This window comes from Leucopleurus acutus, assembly GCF_964270905.1.
Source record: "Leucopleurus acutus genome assembly, chromosome: 3".
In the NCBI taxonomy this organism is placed as follows: Eukaryota; Metazoa; Chordata; class Mammalia; order Artiodactyla; family Delphinidae; genus Leucopleurus; species Leucopleurus acutus.
Window position 1 is genome coordinate 38504091 of NC_139145.1, and position 21329 is coordinate 38525419.

Genomic DNA, 21329 nt, shown 5'->3' on the forward strand with positions numbered 1-21329 from the left:
GGCCTCTCCCGTTGCAGAGCACAGGCTTCGGACGCGCAGGCTCAGCGGCCACGGCTCACGGGCCCAGCCGCTCTGCGGCATGTGGGATCTTCCCGGACCGGGGCACGAACCCGTGTCCCCTGCATCGGCAGGCGGACTCTCAACCACTGTGCCACCAGGGAAGCCCAAGAAGAGACATTCTTATTAGACAAAACTCACCTACGTTTCCTTTGATCACACCTGTCTATTGACTTAGGCAAATATGACGGCTTTCCAGTCATCATTGTGTTTTAAAAAAAGCATTTTATATTATATTCTTCTTATTTTATAGCCGTGATATTATTCTTATACCTAATGCCAAATTTAATAACTTTGCATTTCTGTATAAGTCACATTGTCATGTCCCTTAATTACAGTTATAATTTTTGTGTGGGCTTTCCTTAAAGAATTCCTTAGGAAGCATATTGTGGTATATTAGAATGAGTCAGGGGGCCATGGCTGGGGTCTAGTTTCAAACTGCCTTCCCTTATACTTCAAGAAGAAATGACGTCTTCTTAGGTGTCATCATGTAGCTTTCTTGTACTAACTTCATCATTACTATTAATAGTAATATCTAATATTTATTATATAATTTTTACATGTCAGATACTCTGGTAAGCAGTTTACATGCATTTTTCTCATTTCAATTTCACAGTAACTCATGAAGTAGATCCTCTGATCATCTCCAAGTAGTACAAGAGAAAAGATGAACAGAGAAAGGTCACACAGTTAATAAGTGGTAAAACCAACATTCAAAACCTCACAGTATAACTCCAGAATCCACCCCTTAAGCTCCATGCTATACCAGATTGTTGCATTTCCACATGTCTATCTTGCCTATTACTAGTGTGTCATGTGGTTGAGAGCACACACTCTATAGCTAGACTTCCCAAGTTCAAATCCCAGCTCTGCCACTGCCTAGCTGTGTGACCTTGGAATAATTATTAAACCTCTCTGGGCCTCAATTATGTCCCATCTGTAAAATGGAGATAATGATAATACTTACAACCTCGGCCTGTTGTAAGGATTAGAACAACGCAATGCATATTAGCTACTTACATCACTCAACCATGAGCTTCTCGAGTGCAGGAACTACGGGTCCTTCACCTCTCTTTTCCAGGCCCGATCACAGTGTCAAACAGAGTAAATGAGCAAATGGTTGAAGGAATAAATGAATGGATAACAGAGAATTGCATCGGATGTGAAAACTGACTAGACTCATCCTTCTGTGTCCTTGTAACAAGTTTGCTCTGCCAGGTGAATAAGTGCACTTCAAACTAAGTCTCCAACTCATTTTTTCCCCCAAACTGATGGCAGATTCCAATGAAGGGACTGTCCCTCTAATATGTTTGCACTGAGAAAAATCCAAGTATTGGATTGAGCCTCATATCTTCCCTCCTATGGCACTGAAGTGATCTAGAGGTATTTGACCTGAAAGAGGTCACTGGTAGTGTGTGTGAGTGAGTATTCACACGTGTGCTGGTTGCACGCAAGCGGGGAAACACCTTCTAACCTTCTAGAAGGTGACCTGAATTGCTTCTCTCCCCACAGAGAATTTTAAGGTAAGAGAAGATGCTTTTTATCTAATCATTCTCAATGTGTGTGTACTTTTCTGCCACCATTCCTAGTCTTCTGGCAGAAACAGGGAGATAATAGCACTCAATGTCATTTATCTTAATGTTTTCAAGGCTCTGTAGGAGTTGTGAAATATGGATTGAAGACCTTACAAAAGATCTTTGTTTCTTCTCATAGAAATGTAACAAGGTGGATTTTTGATGAGCTAAAGGAGACCCAGAGGAAGGGTAGTTCAGGGTTTTAGTGTGGAGAGGAAAACATACATCAAACTGAGCTCCCACATTTGAGAATTTGCTCTATTCTCCTCCCCACCTCCCCCCATATCCATTATTGGAATGACAAGGAAAAGCTCTTATTTTGTACAGATAAACTTGCAGCTCTAACACGAAATGATGACTTTTAATGAGCCTAACTTATGAGGTCTAGCCAGCTTGGTGGTGGTGGGTTGGACCACTCTTTCTCTCCTATTGCCCTTTTGGGACTGTATATCTTTTCTAAGTAACAAGAATGTAGGTAGGCTGACTTAGGAAACCAAAAGTGAAACAGGTCTCCAAGTTCATCAGACTAAGCCACTCATTTTGCAGACATGGGAACTAGAATATAAAGAGGGATACAGTGACACACCAAGTTCACTAGCGTTAGAAGAGAATGGAAGCACTCCTTCCTCCCAGCAACCATAATATATATTTGTCCTATTGCATGCATGCTATTGCACTTGAATTACTATTTCCCTGACATCCTCTAACCTCCATTCTAATGATAGTAGGGAGAGAATTTCTTGAGGGGAAGTTCTTTGTCTATTATTCTGAATGTCCTGGGCCTAGAATAGTGATTACTTGGATCCCAACAAATACAGATTGACAAAATGAAAGTCAACCCCTGCAGCAATCCTTCCTTGATTACCCAGGCTGGATTCATTTATTTTTTATTCATTAATTCAAAATATTTATTTAGTGCCTCCTGTTTCATCTACTGTAGTAAATCATAGGGATATGGAAGACGGACACGTACTTGCCCTCACAAAAATGTTAATCACAACACTTACCACCCATTTTGATAACTATAGTTTGTGTTTGTCTTTCTTCCTTTAGACTTCAGATTTCATGAGAGCGAGATATGTCTTGTCTATCATTGACTGTAGCACCTGCCACAATATCCAGTTTATAATAGCATTCAAGTTTTAAAAAGTAAGTACTGCTCATTTTAGTATCTTTTCCAACATAACTTGGTGAGGAAGAAAAATTTTCGGTATTTTTCACGTTTGGGGATATTTTCAGGACAATAACAACAGCTATTGCACACCATTTTGAGCATCTATTGTATAACACTCTGTTTAGCATTTTATACTATCTCATCTTTAATGCAAAATTACAGACTCGCCATTATTAGAAGAGAACAGAGTTTCTAATTGGATAAATGACCTTCCCAAAGTCACCAGGCTTCTAAGAGGCAGGACTAGGACTTGAGCCCACATCTTTCTCACTGCAAAGCCTAAGACATTCCCACTATGCCATGTGAATTTCTAAGGTAGGCAAAGCTGAGGGAAAATCTTCTCCATTTTTCAAAGCAAGAAACATAAATATTTCAACTTCTATAGTAGCCATGGATGCTATAAAGTAAGCAAAAGACAGATCCTGTTAAGCAGCAATTATCCAATAATCAAAGTAAGATATATTGACCTATTACTTGAATTTAGAATGGTCAGATTATAATGATCATGGTCCTAATATAAAGTCTGAAATGTAAGGAAGAAATTTTCCTGAGAAAAAGAGCAATTCTGCCTTTACATATCACTTAATTGTCTTTTTTTTAGGAATTACAAATCAAAGTGAATGAACTAATTTCAAATTTTAGATACAGTCATAAAATTATTGATCCTTGCTAAGCTTTCAGTAATTGAACATAATTAAAAATATTGGTATTAAGGGAGTATATTTTCCTAATTGTTAGAATCCAAATTTTATTTATAATTATCTGACCCTATGATCACATATCCCTTAGTCACAAAAGGGATACATGCATAACTAAACTCATCTTATTTCTTGAAGCAACTTCAAAAGTTTAAAATTTTAGATACAGCTGCTTCATAGTATCTGATCTAATTCTGAGTATTTCATTGGTAAAACAGTTACAGTACCAAGAAGGATGGTGGTCCATCTACTTTTAATTCCAGAATGGAGTGATCAGTGTAGATTTTAGCTGTAGAAGATCCCTGGCTAGAGTTACAAATGGATTTGTGGGGAAAAAAAGGCTTTTTGGTATCCTATGCATAATGATTGCCGCTAGAAATTTACCAAGATTTATTGAATCATGACAATAAATGGGGCCTAGATGATATTAATAGCTAACATTTATTAAGAGTTTTTTATGTGCCAGGAAGTGTGATGATTACTCTTCATGGATTTAATTCATTCCTTCCAACAACCCTGTGAGGTGACCACAATTAACTGGCAAGCTGGAGGAATAAGGATTTAACCTGTATATTCATCTCCAAAAGTTCACATGTCTAAATATAATGCTACCCTGATCACATGGAACTACTTCTTCATTTTGTGAACAAACAAACAACAACAAAACCTCCCAGAGACCAAAAGGCATTAAATGTCAAATTCAAGGTCACAGGTCTATAGAGTTTACACTAGTTCCCAGTCCAACTGTTCCCCAGTTTAGTGCAATTTTCACTCTCTCTACTTGTGTCATTGAGGGACTTAACTGAATTTGCACATTCTTACAAAAACTTTTTCTGGTCCTTCTCCCCTATCTAAAGTAACTAAATGGCACTCACCTGTGCTAGACTGAACAATTCCAGAGTCTACTGTTTGTCCAAGAAGATCGTACTGGTTTAGGCGTGACCCATCTTCTGCTACAACCACTGAGCGTGCCGGCTCTCTGGTCCACTCATAAACAACTTCTGCTCTCGTGTAAGCATCTAAAAGGAAAGAATGGAAGATGGTCCATGTGTTTTGCTGCTTTGCTTCTCCTAGTTAGTTGGTGTGTTCTATCAGTTTCATATTTTCTAACACATGGTTCCAGAGGTCAGCCTAGGAAAGGAGAGCCCATATCCCTTAGTTTAGGAAAACTGACACATTTTCCTGATTCATTCAGTTATCAGTTCACTCATAACAAATGGTATTTAAGCATCTACAAAGGACTGAGTACCTTGCTGAGGATACAGCAGTGAACATAACAAACACCTGATCTTGTGGAACATGCATTGCAGTAGTGGGGACAAAAGCAGAGAAGCTAATGAATACATAATTCAAGTAGTGTTAAATGCAGTAAAGCCATATACAACAGATATGAGGATAGAGAATGGAGGGGATGGGGCCTGTTCTAGGTAAGGGACTCAAAGAGGTTCACTGAGGAAATGACATTTATACAAATACATGACAGAAATGTGAGAGGGAGCAATGTCTTGGGGAAGGGTACTCTGGATAGATGAGCTAACAAGTTTCTTCCTCCAGGGCAGGTAAAAGCTTGACATATTTAACGAAGAACAAGAAGACTAATGTGGCCAGAATGAAGAGTTGAAATGAGGTTAGAGGCAATAGCCTGGGTCCAGATTATATCAGGCCAGGGGAAGGTCATGATAAATGTGATAACACTGGAAATTTTACTAAGCATCCTTTTTTTATTTTGACATCCTTATTGGAATATAATTGCTTTACAATGGTGTGTTAGTTTCTGCTTTATAACAAAGTAAATCAGATATACATGTACATATATCCCCATATCTCCTCCCTCTTGCGTCTCCCTCCCACCCTCCATATCCCACCTCTCTAGGTGGTCACAAAGCACTGAGCTGATCTCCCTGTGCTATGCGGCTGCTTCCCACTAGCTATCTATTTTACATTTGGTAGTGATATATGTCCATGCCACTCTCTCACTTCGTCCCAGCTTACCCTTCCCCCTCCCCATGTCCTCAAGTCCACTCTCTACATCTGTGTCTTTATTCCTGTCCTGCCCCTAGGTTCTTCAGAACCATTTTTATTTTTGATTCCATATATATGTGTTAGCATATGGTATTTGTTGGTTCTCTTTCTGACTTACTTCACTCTGTATGACAGACTCCAGGTCCATCCACCTCACTACAAATAACTCAATTTCATTCCTTTTTATGGCGGAGTAATATTCCATTGTATATATGTGCCACATAATTTTTATCCATTCATCTGTTGATGGACACTTAGGTTGTTTCCATCTCCGGGCTATTGTAAATAGAGCTGCAATGAACATTGTGGTATATGACTCTTTTTGAATTATGGTTTTCTCAGGGTATATGCCCAGTAGTGGGATTGCTGGGTCATATGGTAGTTCTATTTTTAGTTTTTTAAGGAACCTCCATACTGTTCTCCATAGTGGCGGTATCAATTTACATTCCCACCAACAGTGCAAGAGGGTTCCCTTTCCTCCACACCCTCTCCAGCATTTATTGTTTGTAGATTTTTTGATGATGGCCATGCTGACTGGTGTGAGGTGATATCTCCATTTTTAAAGTGTGTGATTTTACTTTCTTTTTAATTAATTATCCTTCTCATAGATATTTACTCTCATGATGCAGAGGAGGAGGAGGACCGTACAGCTCTTTCCACTTCTCAGTCATTCTTATTTGTCATGTAACACTTTAACCTAGTCATCCTCCTATAGGAGAAGTTAGGTCATAATCCTTATCTTTAATTCAGGAAGGTTAGACGAGGAGATGTACAGAGTGAGAGAGACAGAGAAGGAGAAAGAGAAAGAATTCCATAGCTTTTCTGATTTCTAGTCACAGAACACCCCCGTCATTTAGGTTGTAATGGTGGTACCTATTCTCCTCTGTTTAGATGTAGAGAGATAAACATTGAAGGGATATTGCAGTAGCAAAAACAGTTTCCAGGGCTTCTGAGTGTGAGATATGATAGCAAAAGTTAGCCTTATGGTGAAAGCTTTACCCCTTGGCCAACTTCTCCATTAGGGACAGTAGGCTCCATACCTAGGAGGCACAGACATGTTTCACTTTCTTTTAAAATCAGAAGAAAAAAATGAATATAATCAAACTTTTTATTAACATCGTCATAAAATATAAAAATTTAAAAGAGAAAATAAAAATTAAAATACATTTTGAATATATATGTTTGGAGGAATGGCCCTCAAAGGCAAACATGCCTTTGGCTCAGAAGTCTTAATGAGTCCCTGCTCGACACAACCCTCACCCCATGGTAACCTGGCTTGGATACTTTGTCCAAATTTGTATTTGTCCAAACTACAATACTATGAGATGTAAAATAATGGTGGCCTTTTCACACAAACATGAGGCTGCCTAAAACCAGATGTGAGCCCGTGCCCCTCATTCTCTGAACCACATTCTCTTTAGAGTGACCACTTGTTTCTGGGTGATTGATGTAGAAAAATGTAGCTAGTATTCCCCAGATTTTATGTGGGTATCCTATCTGCTCCAGCATCATTCCTGAACCAACTTGCAATCAGATAGCTTTTTAAACAATTTTTTTCAGAAGTTTGAGAGAATATACTAGGAATTAATTTAGTGGTTATGGCTTCTTTCAGAAACATGTAAGAGTGACAGTAGATAATTTTGGAGTTTATCATCATTGCCTTTTTTATTTTATTAATTGTGGTGGTCCTCACTGAAATTTTTTTAACTGCAGTAGTCTTTTATTTATTAATTTATTTTTAGCTTTATTGAGGTATAATTAACAAATAAAACTGTAAGATATTTGAAGTGTACAACATGAGGATTTATTATACATATACATTGTGAAAGGATTTCTCCCATTGACTTAACACATCTCATTGACTTAAAAAAAAAATTAAGCATTTCAGAATTGTATATAGTGGCATGATTGCATTTGTTAGGAGGGTCTAAAACTTTATTTATTAAAAAAAAAATCCCTTTGGAGAGGCCAGAGCACACATTTGAAAAGAACCATATCACTTAAAATTTGTAGGTACCTATATTCAGTAAAATGTTTTTCTGGTCATGATAAACTCTTGTTTGTCAAGTGGAAGGGTCTTACCAAAGAGGACATACTGGGTTTATGGTGACCTGGAATCACTGAATGTTAATGGGGAAGAACTTTTAGAGTCACATAGTTTATTTCATTTTACAAATGGCAAGCTGGGGCACAGGTACATTAAATGACTTGTTTAAGGGTGCATAGTTACTTAGTGGGAAAAACAAGATAAGAACATAGAATGGCATTCATTCTACTCCACTGCTGTTAGTAAGAATTTTCTAGGCAAAGACTCTCTAATATATGCTCAAAAGCCAAGCAAAGGTAACTGGTGGTCATGTAACTATTGATGAAACCAATTCTAAACCTTGTGTCATTTCGTAAAAATTAGAGTTCTTGCTACTTTATCACACTGTCATTAGCAACAGTGGCTGGACCCTATCTTTTTTTTTTTTTTTTTTTTGCGGTACGCGGGCCTCTCACTATTGTGGCCTCTCCCGTTGCGGAGCACAGGCTCTGGACGCGCAGGCTCAGCAGCCATGGCTCATGGGCCCAGCCGCTCCGCGGCATGTGGGATCTTCCCAGACCGGGGCACGAACCCGTGTCCCCTGCATCGGCAGGCGGACTCTCAACCACTGCACCACCGGGGAAGCCCTGGACCCTATCTTTTTATACCTTGTTATGTGTTGCCAATGGGCTGCTAATTTACTTGTAGAGGGAAAAGAAAAATGTGTTACCATCGACTTCTCATTTCATATAATTCAGTGTCTCATTTCTTGCAATTTTTAGAAACTCCATTGTGTATGAAATCTATAAATATGCTATTGTTGTGAAGGTAGAGATTACTCATTGTTTACATCTCTCAATAGAAATCTTCCAAAATGAAGAGTAAATTCATATGATGAAATTTGCTGTTTTAAATATAGAAGACAGATACACCTAAAAGCTCAACCTAAAGCTCCACAATAGGTGATATATCTTATTATTTCTTTGTTTCCATATCTGGAAAGTAGGTCCTATGAAAACTTTTTTGATTTGACAGTATTTAGCATAAAGAAAAGAAGGTTAGAAAGAGTCTTCAGCTATGTAGTCAAAAACGTTAAGCTCAGATTTCAAATAAATCAGTGGATTACTTAAGAAAAAAATTTTCTAAAAGACGGCATAGACAGTATCAGAAGAGCATCTGTCACTTCGGTTTTATGGGCCTTTGTTTTTCCATTTGTATGAGGCAGGTACACCAAATAATTTCTAGAATTATTTATTGTTCAGAATTCTTTTGAATTTCTATTTATCCCTTTCTCCTTGTTTATAAGACACTGCTTGATAATCAGTCAGGAAATGATCATTTATTATGTCCTGACTACGTCTAGCACTTGCCTAGACCTTATTGTCAGAATATAATCTGAATCTCTTCTTCTAGAATCAAAGCCTTATTTTGTAAATTCCTCAGAAAGCAGTTAAAAGATGTCAGCTGCCTTATGTATATATACTGTGTTTGAGTTATCTGGCCTTATACAGAGGGTGTTATCCCTAACAAGCAGAAAGTATAATGTAGCACTGACAATCAGAATCTAATGGCGAGTGGTAAGGAAAACATCTGCTTTTCCAGGTTTGGTTCTTATCAACATATGGATGAAGTTGCTTCTGCACCTCATGAACATTTATTACATAGTACTTTACTAAATTATTGCAAAATCATCTTGCTTATGTTTTCCTTATTTTCTCTGATACTTTGGCAAGGTGTTTGCTTTAGAAGTTGGGTCAAAGCATTTTTATCTCACTTTTGCCTCAGTTTCTTTATCTCTGAAATATGCTAGTAAGGCCACGTTGGAGAAATGACTATACAATAAATGGACCACTGCTGCATCTTCCCATGCTACTGGCAGGCAACAGTAATTCTCCATGGTGTTCCCTTCCACTGAGCATGTGCCTTCTGAGCCTATTCTTCAATATTAAGTCTTTGATGTTGAGGTTTCATTCCCCACAGTCCTTAAACCCTCTTTTCTGAGGCCATCATTTCTGAGGCTTAAACACTGAAGGGGCATTTAAAACCTGATTATTATCATCTTTATCCATTCAATAAATATTTATTGAGTGCCTACATTGTATTAGGCTCTGTGCTAGGAAATGTAGAACAAAATAGATTCTGCTGTCATGGTGTTTGCAGTCTCCAGACAATAACAATGTTAACAGAACTAATAATTATTTCTGTGATAAATAGTATAAAATAAATGTGTATTGTGATCAAGAAGACTGATGGGAGCACCTACAAGTTTTGATAAGGGCTTCAAGAAAGGCCCTAGGAACCGATATTTATGCTGAGATGTAGGGGATAAATAAAACCAGCCACGGGGAATTCCCTGGCGGTCCAGTGGTTAGGACTCGGCACTTTCAGTGCCGAGGGCCAGGGTTCGATCCCTGGTTGGGGAACTAAGATCCCACAAGCTGTGAGGCATGGCCAAAAAAATAAATAAATAAAAATCCTATATTTAAAAAATAAAACCAGCTATGCTAAAAACCAAGGGGAGAGTAACCCAGGCAGAAAAAAGAGCATGTGCAAAGGCTCTGAGGTGGAAAACAGCTTACTTGTTTTTCTTTAAATTTCAGTTTTCTTATATGAGACATTATTTGTTTTCTCCTCACTGTTGATTTTCTTCAGGATGACAATGTGCCTAGTTAAAAATATTTTTCCCCAGCCTCCTTTGCAGTTAGCATTGGTCATGTGACACAGCTTTAATTAATAAGATGTGAGAAGATACCTGTTAGGTCTTTAGGGAAAGATATTACTTTTTTGACACAGGCACTACTCTTTTCTTCTTTTCCCACTATTCCTCTTCATCTTGAAAGCAGAGGCAATGGCTGGAGTTGCAACAACCATTCTGTCATCAGGAAGAATTTCTAAGGACGTCTTAAGACAGCATCCTTGTTAAGATGCTGAACTAACCAGCAATTAACCAACAGTCACTTACCTTCACATATCTTGTATAAAAAGATAAACTCCTCTTTTTTAAGCTATACTCACTGCTTAAAAGTGAGTGAGCTAACTAATATACTAAACATAAAATTAATTGTCTAAAACAATATATTTTTGAAGCCAAAAGGAGGTACTACTAGTTATACCAGGATTTAGTCATGAATCAGTACTGTTTCAGGCAAACTATGATGTATGATGTCCCTAACTATAAGATTATTTTGTGGATTAGATGAGCTGATGCATATACAAATATTTAGTACACTGCCTGGCATACAAGTAACACATAATACATAATATTATCGTTAAAAATGGAACCGGTAATCAGAAAAAAATAATAGTTCATGGTATAGAACATACATTAAATTGGGGAAGAAAATGGATAGGAGGGAGTTATCATCAAAGGCCTGTTTAGCTGACAGTTTTTGAAGTAGTTTACCCTTGGGTTTCAGTATAGAATGAGATTTATAAATAGAGAAAGTTGTCTTTCCATGACTAGCGCTGCTAGGAACCCGAAGGCCCTTTGCTATTTTCTTTGCTTGCTGTCTTCCTACACTACCACTATTTTTCTTCTGTGAATCATACCTTCACCAAAATAGTTGCTCAGATTGCCTGTCTAGTGAGAACAGAAAGCTGGTTAGGTTAGTCAAGAGGTTGACTCAGTCCTTATACGTAACTCCCCTGCAGGAAACCAGGAATACATTATTCCTCCTCACTTTATGCATGCACACTATAATCAAAAGCAGAAAAGCAGAGGAAGACAAGAGAACCTAACTCTGCTGACCACCGTTCTCTGGGCTCCTCTAACGTGTGCACCTGCATATTTTCAAGTAGCAGAAACCCTGAAAGTTATCATAAAGGTGATTTATCTAAGATAGCTTCAAAAGCATTCATATATACATGAACTTCATGAGATATCCAAACATATCTAGAACTGTTTTAAGACTATAGAGTAAATTCTTTTCTAGCATCATCTTTGGGTGTAGGCTTCATTATTAAGAGGACCTAATTATTGTCCTTTGCCACCTACCAATATTTCCATTTGATAAACAAGTCAAATTATTCTTAAGAACAAACCAATGTCAGTAATGATATAAAATAAACACAGTGATCTCCATTTATTGGAAAGAAGATATTATCTATGAGGTATAAGCATCCAAACTCCATTTGGTTTTTTATGAATACTACTTGAACAAAAATAGAATTTTTCCACTAAATAGTTAAATCCCTTCCTTCTAGTTCAACAGATAGGGAATAACCCCTTCCTGAAAAAATATTAAAAAGTGAAGTCAAAGATTATTACTTATAGAAAGCACTTGCAGTAAATCACTGTTTAAATATTCTTGATGTTCTTTATCTGTCTCTTGAACATTCATAACTAACTGGAGGTTTCTTGCTTAAAGACATGCCTCTCATAAAAATAAAAATAAAATAAATTTACTCACAGCTCCCAAATTTTAGTGGGCAGGCATGGGCATCCATAGGGAAATCCTCCAAATGCATTGGACATTCAGCTCTCACCGTCAGCCTTATCGATTAAGGGAAATATGGGATACAAACAAAAGTCCTATAGATTAGATACTTTCTGATAAATACAAGTGGGATGTTATTAACTATAGCAAATATATTAAGAAAGCAGGAGAGACAAACACAAATGGCAATGCTATACCGAGCTGTTAATAATCAAACAATCTAAAAAGAATTATTGGACTTCCCTGGTGGCGCAGTGGTTAAGAATCCACCTGCCAATGCAGGGGACATAGGTTCGAGCCCTGGTCCGGGAAGATCCCACATGCCGCGGAGCAACTAAGCCTGTGCACCACAACTACTGAGCCTGCGCTCTAGAGCCCACGAGCCACAACTATGGAGCCCATGAGCCACAACTACTGAAGCCCACGCGCCTAGAGCCCATGCTCCACAACAAAGACAAGCCACCACAATGAGAAGCCTGAGCACCACAACGAAGAGTAGCCCCTGCTCACCGCGACTAGAGAAAGCCTGTGCGCAGCAACGAAGACCCAATGCAGCCAAAAATAAATAAATAAATTTTAAAAAATAAAATAAAAAATATAAAGAATTATTTACAACAATGACTGGATTCTATCCATTTTTTTGTCTGTTTTGAGAAAACAGGTGACACCTGATTTTGTATGATGGGCCAAAGATTACCAAAGATTACCAAAAGATAATTACCAAAGATTACCAAAGTTTTCCAAAATAGGCATCATCAACTAATCCACCTACCAGAGCAAATCCTTTGAGAATAAAATGGGATGTAAGCAAATAAATACTTGCAATAATACTAATTCATCCTTGGTTGAGAAGACATGGATAACAAGGAAGAGAGGCAAATTTCTCCATTCCTAAGTGCATCTCTCCCCACCTCCTTCCCTAATATAGCACCCAATGCATAAGACAACAAAGGAATAGGTGAGGGAGGAACTGTCCTCAGGTTCTGTGAAGCTGACATTCACTTAAAGTCTCCTTTATAAGTGATTTCACTATATTCCAACCATTTAGTTTTACCTACAAATCTACTGCCTAATTGAAGCCAGTACTCTGCTGAGCTTCTTTTTAGTCCCTATGTTATGGGAATGGGAATGTGAATTCTATTTATGTTTTAAAAAGGGTAGTCAAGAAAGGAATTCACTGAAATATATTTGATGTCATTTGGTGGAACTATGGAAAATTTACACCCAAATTCCTCACATAATTTTCAGGAGATATATTTACCCATATTATTAAGTAACTCTAATGTGGCAAGATGGCTTTACAACCAGTAAAATCATAAAGTGATTACAATATTAATTAAAGTAAATATGAAATGTGTAAATTAATGATTACACTCTTATACTTAAGTCAAACTATTCAGGGAAGTGGTAACACATTAGCAAAGGTGATGAGAAATTTAGGAGAAGGGGGATATAGGTTAGTTACTGATGAAGAATATTATACATATCAGGAACTATTAACTGATAAACTGTTCAGTATACACAAATCCCTCCTTAGATAATTAGCAGCTGGCAGGAAAGGATACTAGATTTAGGCTCAAAAACAAGTGTAGGGTATTTTACAAGGGGAGAATATTTCAAATTTCAAATATAAATAGATCCTGCTTAGATGATCTGGAAAGTTCTCAACACATCTGTCCACTGATCCTCTACTTTCTCTCTTTTCTGGAATTTTCATTCTTTCAGTCCTATTACACTTTTACTAGTTGAGTCCAACATCTATCTAAAGTGGCTCTTAAAGCAGTTTTTCTTTCATTTGGGTATAAAAAGCTAGGAATTCTGGCAGCTTTCTCCAAAGTCAAAATATCACTCTACTCCCACTCGAAACACAATCCGCCAAGTCTAGGGGTTGCCTTTATTACCTTTTCATACCAAAGGAATAATTGGATGGTCTAAATTACCAAGTGCTGGCCAGATCTATAAAAACAACATTCCAACAAGTCATCTGGATATGAAAAAACTGCATCTCTTCAGAATGAGTCCTAGATAATTTTTTTAATATTTTATTTATTTATGTATTTATTTTATATTTTGGCTGTGTCAGGTCTTAGTTGTGGTACACAGCATCTTCATTGCGGCATGTGGGATCTTTCGCTGCAGTTCGTGGGCTTCTCTCTAGTTGTGGTGTGCGGGCTTTGTAGTTTGCGACACACAGGCTCTCTAGCTGAGGTGTGCGAGCTCAGTAGTTGTGGCGCACTGGTTTAGTGGTCCCGCAGCATGTGCGATGTTAGTTCTCCGACCAGGGATTGAACCCATGTCCCCTGCATTGGAAGGTGGATTCTCTACCACTGGACCACCAGGGAAGTCGCAAGTCCTGGATAATTCTTAATTTCTCATAAAATAGGAATGTTTTTAAACAACTTTTTTTCTAAAAATATTCAAACCTTTATTCAATTCATGTTTCTTTCATTCATCCATAAATGAATGATTGGTATCCAGATTCTGGGCTTACAGTAATCTCAAAATGGGGGAAATGTTTATGGAGCAAAAATATATATGTAGTCTTCAATTTAAGCAAAATTAAGAATATTTATATTCTCAGTCTAATTAACATCATTGTGAATTAATATACTTCTTCAAAATGTATACTTCCACATGAATTTATATATAAAAATTTTGAACTTTTTCTATTTTCTGGGTTTTTTCTCCTTTTTAAATAGAAACATTTTCAGATATATACCATGAGATAGCTTCTAGAAATTTAATCTAGACCTTACTGGAATGCAGGAATCCACAAGGTTAATAGTAGGGAGAAATTCGTCTATTGAATTAGAACATAGTAAACATTTTTTTCATTTTGGCTAATCATTTTACTTAACGCTTTAATACTTGCATAATATTTCAGCCAGTTTAGTTTTCATAGTAGAATAATTATTAAAGTTGAAAAACGGAAAACAGGAAACCAGATGCTCTACAATGGCCCATCAGCTTGTTGACTGCCTACACATGGAAGAGAAGGTCTAGAAAAACTTACGAACGGAAGCACAGTCATCCTTACCTCATGGTGTACAACAAGGTCCCATCCTCTGTGATCCGTAGGAGCTTGTTGGGCATGGTCATGTTGTGTGCCACTGATTTCTTTCCATTGTGGAAAAAGGTATCCGGAGTCCAGATTTTACTTGCCATTAGGTTATTTAACCGTAGTACCGTCATGGGTCCTTTAAATTTTAACCTTTCATCCTTCCAGCTTTGACGGAAGAATACATCTATTGTATATTCCTAGGTAATTTTGGAAAATGGCAAAGAGTTCACTGTGCTGTATTTTGCAATGCAAATGGCTTACATAGACGATGCATAATTTTTGCAACTTCAGAAGCAAAATATGACCTAGATGATATTCCTAGAAGTAAACTTGTGGTGGCCTGTACATATTGGTATCAGGTGAATCATTGGTTGACATAATCACTTGAAAAATATCTAAATGCCTGAATTACTTTTTGGTGAGAAAACTTCTGCTGAGTATCTCCTCAGACATGTGAAAGGAAACTAGCACCCTATTCCCACCACCACCTGCACCACATCAGTACTCGAAGAGATAGAATATATTGCAAGTGAAAACAAAACTCATGTTACAGATTATTACATGCAGGAAAATGTTTAAGTTAGGCAATCCTAGTTATAAAAATAAAGCATTTGGGGGGCCCTCTTATGGTTTCTGAAAACCCCACACCCAGTCCCAAGACATCCTTGGTGCTAATGTGAATGTGATAATCCCATCTTCTTTTTGGCTAAGTGAACATTTTTTTCCCACAAATAATGTATATAGATTTTCAGTTCTACACAGTGAAGAAGATTATGAAAATAAGAAATTGTTTCAGGTAATTTGCATACTTTCCAAGAAAAAAAGAAAAGAATGCAGAATATGCGGGTGTGTGTGAGTGTGTGCTTGTGAGTATATATATGTGTGTGTATGAGACACAGGAGAAATGTGTGAAGCTCATCATCATTCACAGCCAGGGAATCTATTTATTTGAATAAGCACAGCATTCCTCATGGCAATACCCAGAGACAAACATCTGCTAATCTGAAAACAAGCAATGTGATTTACCAACTCCTAAAATTGAAAGGGGTAATAATATCCATCTTCTTTGCAGGACTTGCTACACTGACACTAAAATTGGAAGTCAATGGTTTGAAATAAAGATTACCACATTCTCCATTAATCTTAGAATGCTCCAAACTGGAAGGAAGACTAACTTGAAAACATCATGCTCTGTTTTCTTAATCCCCTAAACCCTGATGCATCAGAAAGCTGTTTTTTAAAATCTTTTATATGTATCGTCTTTAGCACATGCACAATAGTGTCTGTGTTCAGGCTTTTTGTGCATGAATTTTACTACCTGTCTCTTTCCCAGGGTTAATGCAAGTTTGGGTAAAGACTGAATGAAGATTTTCAAAGCACACGTTTGACATTGCTGAGCCCTTACTGATTAGGTAACTAAGAATTATTATTGGTTAGTCTATAATGTACGAGGCATAGTGGTAAGTGCGATTGAGATAGAAAAAAAAAAAAGTGTAACAGGACACCAGTCTGTCTTTGCAGGCAGGAGAAGTTACTTTGTTTGTTTTCTCTGTCTGGAAGTGTCAGATGAGAGGCACTGGGATACCTGGCATAGGAATTTACTTAGACACATTTATTAAGCATCTGTTAAATTCGACAGAGGGAGAAACTGTTTGGACTTGGAAGCTATAGGAAAAACTTGTGGAGGAGTAGACTGGGTTTAGAATAGTATTTTTCTTGAGGAGAGAAATGAGGGGGGTGCCTGTGGATTATATCAGGAAAAGATCCAGAGTAGCAGTGCTTGCTAGGGAAGCAGAGCGTATGGGTTTACTCTGGGCTGTGCATGTTCTCTTCTCTGGACAATAGACAAGCTTCTGAGATAGGGCTATGATAATGATGCTATTTCTATTACTCAGGAATCAGCGCTCTATAGTTTATGCAACTGAACGACTTTAGCCTGGTCAGCAGTGGAGGCAACAGTCTCTCGTAAACCAAGGTTCCAAGGATGTCTAAACTGACCATATCCCCATGAATCTGAAACATTTGTTCACTTGTTGCTTGCTCCAAGGAGATTTTTGAATCTAAAGTAAATGTTACATATAAAAGAAACTTAAACTATATTTATCATCAAGTGTTTGACAAGATATATCCCAAAGGCAAAGATTCCAAAAAATTATGTCCAAACTTGCCAAGGTCCTAAGGTTTACAAGTTTATCATATTTACAGCTAGCTTTATTTACCTGTGATAATGGTGGACAATGAAATCCCCAAATTCATTTAAGATACTCTCTTTTCGAATACCTAGTTACACAAGCATGCGTGTGCACACACACACACACAGACACACACACACACACAAGTACAAGGGGCAAAATTAACTGGATTAGCTTTCATTTCCATGATTTCCTCTGTTAGAAGTGGAAATGAAAACTGATATAAAGCAGTTGATCATGATCACCTCTTGCCTAAAAAAGTGTATTTGGTCTCCCATATCCTGAGAATGGCCCCTGCAATATTGCCATGGTAGCAGCATGCAGCTCCCAGCAGCTACTTGTATAGTGTGACCTCTCCCCATGGTCGAAATTCATTAGACCAAGCTGGGCCAGAGCCCCTTCTTTATGAAGTTGGAACAAGAAGGAGAGGGTAGAGCCAGAGCATAATGGTTACACATATAAATTCTAAGTCTGCTAACTAGAACTGAATCGTCCCTCTGCCAGGTGAACGGCCTTAGGTCATTTTCTTATTTTCTCTAATGCCCTAGTTGCCAATTTATAAAGTGGGGATCATGGAAATACTTATTTCACTTTGCTGTTGTGAGAAGTGTCAACACAAGTGAACAGCTTACAAGAATGTCTAGAGCAGCGGTCTCCAACCTTTTTGGCACCCAGGGGCCGGTTTCGTGGAAGACGATGTTTCCATGGACCGGGGCGGTGGGCAGAGGGGTTGGTTCAGGAGGTAATGCGAGTGATGGTTCAGGCGGGAATGGGAGCGATGCGGAGCGGCAGATGAAGCTCCGCTCGCTTGCCCGCTGCTCACCTGTGCCGCTTGGTTCCTAACAGGCCACGGACTGGTAGTGGTCCATGGCCCGGGGGTTGGGGACCCCTAGTCTAGAACACAGAAGTTCTCAGTAAACATTAAAAGTTATTGTCTCTCTCTCTCTTTTTTTTTAATCAACACAAATTTATATTAGATTTCTAGGTAGCTGGGAATGGAAAAAGTGCAATTTCTTTGGAAGGGTGGTAGGACAGAAAACCTGAAGAAAGTGAGAAAGTGGTCATGACTAAGCAAAACAAAAAAAGGAGGCAAAACAGAAGACTCCACAGAAAAGTGCCTGAACAAATAAGAAGCTCTGGTGAACACTTTGTTCAGGGTTCAGTGTTCTAGCCCACACCACTTGAGTGAAAATTCTCTCCAAGTTACCCTGTTGAATAGAGTAGGACCCTAGACAATATGAGCCTTTTTCTGAAGACTGGGACAAAACATCCATTATATTCCTAAATAAATATTGTACTGTAGCGTTCCCGCTTGCACCGTTTATTACTGTCTGTGTGTGCTTTGATTTAATACATTTTAAGCGCTGTGGAAAACAGGGCTGTATGATTGTGCTGCCTGGATATTTCTGTCAGAACCTAGTGCCCTGGGAATGTGAGGTTTGATTGCCAATTAATGGTTTTTAAAATAAAGTTAAGGAGTTGTCCTAATTTTGTTTTCTATTCCAGATGAAGTCAAATGCCTTGGGAGCTATGGAGGCTCTAAGGACAGACAGGCTGAGTTCAAGTTGCTACCTAGCTGGGTCACTTTTCTCCTCTGGAAAATGTGGGTAATAATAACACTTAGCTAAAATGTTGGCAGGAGGATTAGAAGAAATATGATCTATAAAACCCTTAGCACAGTGCCTAACATATTGTAGCATTCAATAGTGTTGAATGTTGTTATGGTTATTATTATTAATTAGATATTTTATCAGCGCTCAGTTTAAAAACTACATTTCATGTCTTGAAAAATAGCTTTGTCATTCTGCCTTTTAATTTTGATAGCCTCTAAATCATACTGCTCTTTCTTACGGATAATTCCCCAGTAATGTAGTTTAAATGATTAATCTCAAAGTGGTAAGGTACAGTTTCTGCTTGTCACTTAGGAAACCAGTTGCAGGCCTGTGGCTAATTTGATCCCTTGATAGAACAATCCAGATATTGTCTTCTTCAAGAGTTTTAGGCAAAACGGTATCACTGGTTTAGACTCCGTTCCCTTCTTCCTACCTGATATTTGATCAAAGGCCATAAATAAAAAGTGATTCATGATAATCTTAGGGTTAATGGTGTATCCAAAATCCTAGAGTGCATCTTTTGTCTAAGACAAAAGACATCATTGGTTCCTAAGATCATACTTAATCTGAACCAGTAACTCAAAGGTATACCAAATATTTTTAAGAGAAAACTTTTTGATTGCATATGGCTTTATTTGGGCACTGTCCCTAACAACTTCTATCGAGCATCTACTCTTTGTGAGACATCATGCTAGGTGCCAGAGATAGAGAGAGAAAAGTTATTTATTATTATTATTAGGAATAATATCATTATCAGTATGTGCTCTTTGTAATGCTTCATCCCCTCTCTTAGTGTTTCCATCTATGAGAAGAGAGCTTCACCAGTGTAAAACTTCTGAAAGTTCTCCTTTATCTCACACTCTTCTATTTGGGGAGGGGAGAGAGGAGGAATAATTTAATTCGACAGGAGAATTTGGAAGGAGAAATCAGTCTTGCCTATCTCAGCCTCTTCCTCTTGTCTTCTGCATTTTGGATGCTGGCTGTCCATTAGACTCACAAATGCAGCTGTGTTCCTCTATGCTAGTAGTTTTACACGGACAGTCTACACCCTCGCAGAGGGAAACCAACTCTGCCTGCTGATGGGGTGGGTTAATTTGACTGGTGTTTGCTCTCTGGAAACTCACTTGTCTGCAGATATATATAAGCCACCTTTTGCAATACCATCATTATTAGTAATAAAGATGATATTCTCGTTTTCCATATCCCTTACACTGCAGTCTTATTTCTCAAAAGGCTCAAGATTCAGGTAAGAAAGAGGGTGTTATTTACTGAGTTTCAGAAGACCTTAATTTTTAAAAGATAATATAGACTCCTCAGCCTTTCACCAAATAAGTAGAAATTCAACACTTACTGTAAAACAGCAATGCACTGTTACTGTGAGGGATGCAAAACAAGAGTGCCTTTATGTTTTTTGGCGTCACTTTAGGAAAATAAGATATTTATGTAAGATAAATAACTTTACAAAGCAGTGTGCAAAAGCTAAACTGTACCTTACAGTCAATAAATGTGATTATAATGCAGAAAGGAAAAGTTAACTTGTTATTGGATTAATTAAAAAAAGAAGTTTTCATCAAGCATTTGTGTCCTGATTAGGGCTTTTGTGGAAATACAGAATTTAGATGGGTGGAGAGTAGAGGAAATTTCCACAAAGAGTGCATGGCTTGATAAAGGGTTCAGAGGCAAAATAATAATAGCTACCATTTATTGAGCACCATCAATAGACCATTATTTACATATCTCATTTAAAATTCCTAATAGTCTTACAAGGATAATTATAATAATATACTCACTTTAGAGACTTTGAGCCTTACAGCCTTAACTGATTTGCCCAAGGTCATGCTGCTGTTAGTGAGGAATTTGAATTCAGCCAGCCTGAATCCTAGAGCCAGTCCTGCTAAGCCCCAGTGTTATGCCTCACAGAAAGCAGTACTAACGTGAATGACTGAATAGTAAATATTGGGAACAAGCGAGGTCTAGTGGTAAATCGTGTATGGATTGTATGGGATACAGGCAGAGGAGTTTAAATTTGACCTTAAAGTTGACTAGGATCTATTAAATGTTCCTGATTCGAAAAGTAGCATGAGAGAATAGGGTGGTGGGAAGACTGGGTACCAATATGGGAGAATCACAATAGGTCCTCAGACCGCAATCAATTTAGCAAAAATAATTGTATCACACAGTATTTCAATAAAGTGGTCTACGGACTGACCACAATGACAAAATGAATTGCCAGAGGAATAAATCCACAATTATGGCTAACTTTTATATTTCTATTTCTTACATAGTAATAATGGCTGACATTTGTTGAGTGCTCATGATACGCCAATGATTTTTAAATGCTTTTCATGTATTAATTTGTTTAATACTTGTGATAACCCTATGAAGTATTATTATTATTACTCCCATTTTACACATGAAGAAACTGAGGCAGAGACATATTAAGCAACTTCCCCAAGGATACACTCTTATAAATGGA

At 37.8% G+C, this 21329-nt stretch overlaps 1 protein-coding gene across 1 annotated transcript in view; it reads right to left on the reverse strand.

The window, feature by feature from the left end:
• The window catches only part of GABRA1 (gamma-aminobutyric acid type A receptor subunit alpha1), a gene marked incomplete at both ends in the record, with an annotated part of 54251 nt that overhangs the window by 15529 nt on the left and 17393 nt on the right, over nucleotides 1-21329 (reverse strand). Inside the window, 3 exons of the mRNA XM_082837487.1 lie at nucleotides 4379-4522; nucleotides 11961-12043; nucleotides 15025-15245. Of these exons, the coding sequence (XP_082693613.1) occupies nucleotides 4379-4522; nucleotides 11961-12043; nucleotides 15025-15245 (448 nt within the window). The remainder of the gene's footprint in view (nucleotides 1-4378; nucleotides 4523-11960; nucleotides 12044-15024; nucleotides 15246-21329) is intronic.